Genomic DNA, 3,223 nt, shown 5'->3' on the forward strand with positions numbered 1-3,223 from the left:
TTTAGATAAGTTTCCCTCGGCGTATATGTCTGTGTGCGTTGCTACTGCTGTGGAGGGGATTTTTATTTTTATTTTTTTTCTCTTTGTTATTATGAGTACAAGAGGGAGCTTAAAGAAAAAATGAAAGATGCATATGTGGTTTTCCACACACTCAGAGTGAATGACTGAAGTGGTGGTTGTATGAAATACACAAATATATACGTATATATAAATATATATATTTCTTTATGTATTCATACATATATTCACATATTTACATATTTTTATATAAATGTGTGTATTAATAATGATACTACTAATAGTGATATATATGTTTATATGTATTTATTTATATATATTTATGTACTCGTGTGTGCCCTTATGCTTACGTAGGATAACAGATACATATGCACACAAACAAGAAAAGAAAAAAAAGAAGAAAAAGAGAAAAGGAGGAAAGAACAAAATGAACATTTACACCCCAGTGCTTTCCTGTGGATTTGTTCTTAGTCGAACACACTTCCTCAAATCCCCCCCGTTTTTTTTATATATTGAGTAAAAGCTGCCTCTTTTCTTTTTCTTTTTCTTTTTTTCGTAATGATTGTTTTATTTTAAATATAAAAACTAATATTTTTGTTTTTGTTTCATTTTTGCCTCTTTGAGGAAGGGAAGGAAAGGGAAGGAGGGGAGAAGGGGGGACTCACGAGGGTGATTGAGGGGAGTTCTACAAAAAAAGTTGATTTTTGGCAGGGTGGCATTTCGTTAAAATTTTTTTATTTTCTTTTTTCTTTTTTTTTTTTGCTTCGGTGTGGTGAAGGGCGATGATGGAGCTGACGTGGATTTAACCACGTTTATCTCTTTTTCTTTCTTTCCTTCTTGTTTCGTTTTTGTTTCGTTTCGTTGTGTTTGTGATTGTGCTTGTGTCTTACTTGCGTGTCATAATTTGTGAAAAAGGAGGGGTGGGGTTTGTAAGGAAAGGAAAAAGGAAAAAAAAATTAGAAATAAAAATAGAAGGGAAGGGAAGAAAAGAGGGAAAAGAAATAAATGAATAACAAAGGGGGAAAGGAATGAAGGTATTGCAGGAAGTTAAGTTGTAGGTGTTTGTTGGGTGGTCGGTAACAGAAATAAAAACGAAAAGAATCGCACATTTTTTTTAAAAATTTCGAAACGATCATCGAATAATATATATATATATATATATATATATATTATGCCGAAAGAAAAGATTCATTCTCCCCGTTTTCATATCTAATTTTCATTATTATTACTATTATTGTATATTGACTTTTTCTTGCTTTCCTTCCCCTGGGCATTATGTTGTTTGCCGTCGTCGTAATTCTTAAGGGAATGTGGTCAACCACTCACGCCCCCCTTCTTAGCATTTTTTTTTGTTTCACCACCCTTTCCTCAAATCCAGGAACAAAAAATAACCGAAATAACCAAAACAAACAATAAATGAGCGTATCGTCTCTATGAAAAGTTAAGCGGTGTCTTTTCTTTTTGTTTCGTCGCCGTCTTTAATTCATCCACCTTCTTTTTTTTTTCCTGTGGTTCCTCTTGTGATTGTGTGTCATATGAAGTGTTGGAATCTGAGGCACACTCTAAAAATCACGTTGTGGCAACTTCCATGGTTTTTTTTTCTCCCTTCGACTATCATATTCCCTTTTTATCTTGTTCTTTTGCTTTTTTCCCTTTCCTTTTCTCTACGTTTTTTTTTAGTTTAATTGTTTTTCTTTCGTGACTTTTTTTTTCCTTCTTTTAATGAGGTTTACTGGTTTGTTCTGGCGCTTCTTATTATGCCCCTTTCTTTCTTTCTTGCTTCTGGTTTCCGCATCCGCTATTTGTACTTTTCTGCTACCGCCGTGAATTGCAAAGTTTCTTCCCTCTTTTTTTTTTTCCCCCTTCTGGTTTTTGTCCATCAACTTGTGTTTTAATTATTTTGTATTGTTGTTGTTGTTGGTTCTGATGCTTGACAAGCGGTTTAAGTCAAGCTATTGGTTATAATAGCCAACTGGCGGCAAGTAAACATATTCATCGCAACAGTGCTTTAAGAGGAGCAACATACTAAAACAAAATTTCTGTAAGGTAGTAAGTGAATAAATAGGGGAATAATATAAAAGCATAAACTCGAAAAAAAAAGAAAGAAACTCATGTCGACTGTACGACGTGACAGACTTGTAAGCATCGAAGCCGAGGCACAAGCACGATGGTCGAAGGAGAAAATTTACGAGTTGGATGCTCCACTAAAAGGTGAAGAAACGCAGCCGAAGTTTTTCACAACGTTTCCGTATCCCTACATGAATGGGCGGTTACATCTCGGTCATACCTTCTCCCTTACAAAATGTGAGTTTGCCACACGTTTCTGGCGGATGAAAGGGTACCGGTCGTTATGGCCATTTGGTCTTCATGTAACGGGAACGCCCATCGCTGCGTGCGCACAGAAAATAAAGTTGGAGATGGAACTTTACGGGAACCCTCCACAATTTCCCGCGGAGGTGGAGGACAAACCGTTGGAGAAGAAAGATGAGGTGGCTACAATTGGTCAACACAAGGGCAAGCGTGGTAAAGCAGGTCCTGCAAAACCACAATGGATTATTATGCGCACGATGGGGATCGAGGAGAGTGAAATACCAAAATTCGCCGATCCGCTGCACTGGTTTGACTTCTTCCCTCCACTCGCTATTCAAGACTTAAAGCGCCTTGGTTGCCATATTGACTACCGCCGCTCCTTCATTACGACGGACCGCAATCCGTATTATGATCGCTTCGTCTCATGGCAGTTCCGAAACCTTCGCAGCTCCAATTACCTCCACTACGGCAAACGATATTGCATTTACTCTCCACTGGATAAACAACCTTGTGCTGATCACGACCGAGCAAGTGGTGAGGGCGCCCTGCCGCAAGAATATACCGTTGTTAAGCTGAAGGTAAAGAATCCCCTGGAGCAGCCGGCACTTGCACCATTCAGCGAAATTATTGGTAATCGTTCAGTGATTCTTCCGGGGGCGACTCTGCGCCCGGAGACGGTCATTGGCCAAACAAACTGTTGGGTTTCTCCCAACTTCTCGTACATGGCATACAGCATTCTTAATGGCACTGGGGATGAGGAGATTTACATTATGACTTCTCGGGCTGCGAGAAACCTTGCCTATCAGAACTTTACGGTGAACGGGAAAACTGGTGTGGACCCGTCGCCACTGTTTGAGGTGGATGGTGCCAAACTCATTGGTCTGCCGCTCTCTGC

The 3,223-nt window shown here is 39.1% G+C and overlaps 1 protein-coding gene across 1 annotated transcript; it reads left to right on the forward strand.

Moving 5' to 3' along the window:
• Nucleotides 1-2,129: 2,129 nt before the first annotated feature.
• TbgDal_XI4270 (leucyl-tRNA synthetase, putative, (fragment)) lies at nucleotides 2,130-3,221 on the forward strand (the record flags this gene model as incomplete). The annotated part of the gene is made up of 1 exon (XM_011781271.1): nucleotides 2,130-3,221. A coding segment is annotated over one exon (1,092 nt), but the record flags the coding sequence as incomplete, so codon positions are not given.
• Nucleotides 3,222-3,223: the final 2 nt, after the last annotated feature.

Source organism: Trypanosoma brucei, chromosome 11 (assembly GCF_000210295.1).
Source record: "Trypanosoma brucei gambiense DAL972 chromosome 11, complete sequence".
Taxonomy (NCBI): Eukaryota; Euglenozoa; class Kinetoplastea; order Trypanosomatida; family Trypanosomatidae; genus Trypanosoma; species Trypanosoma brucei.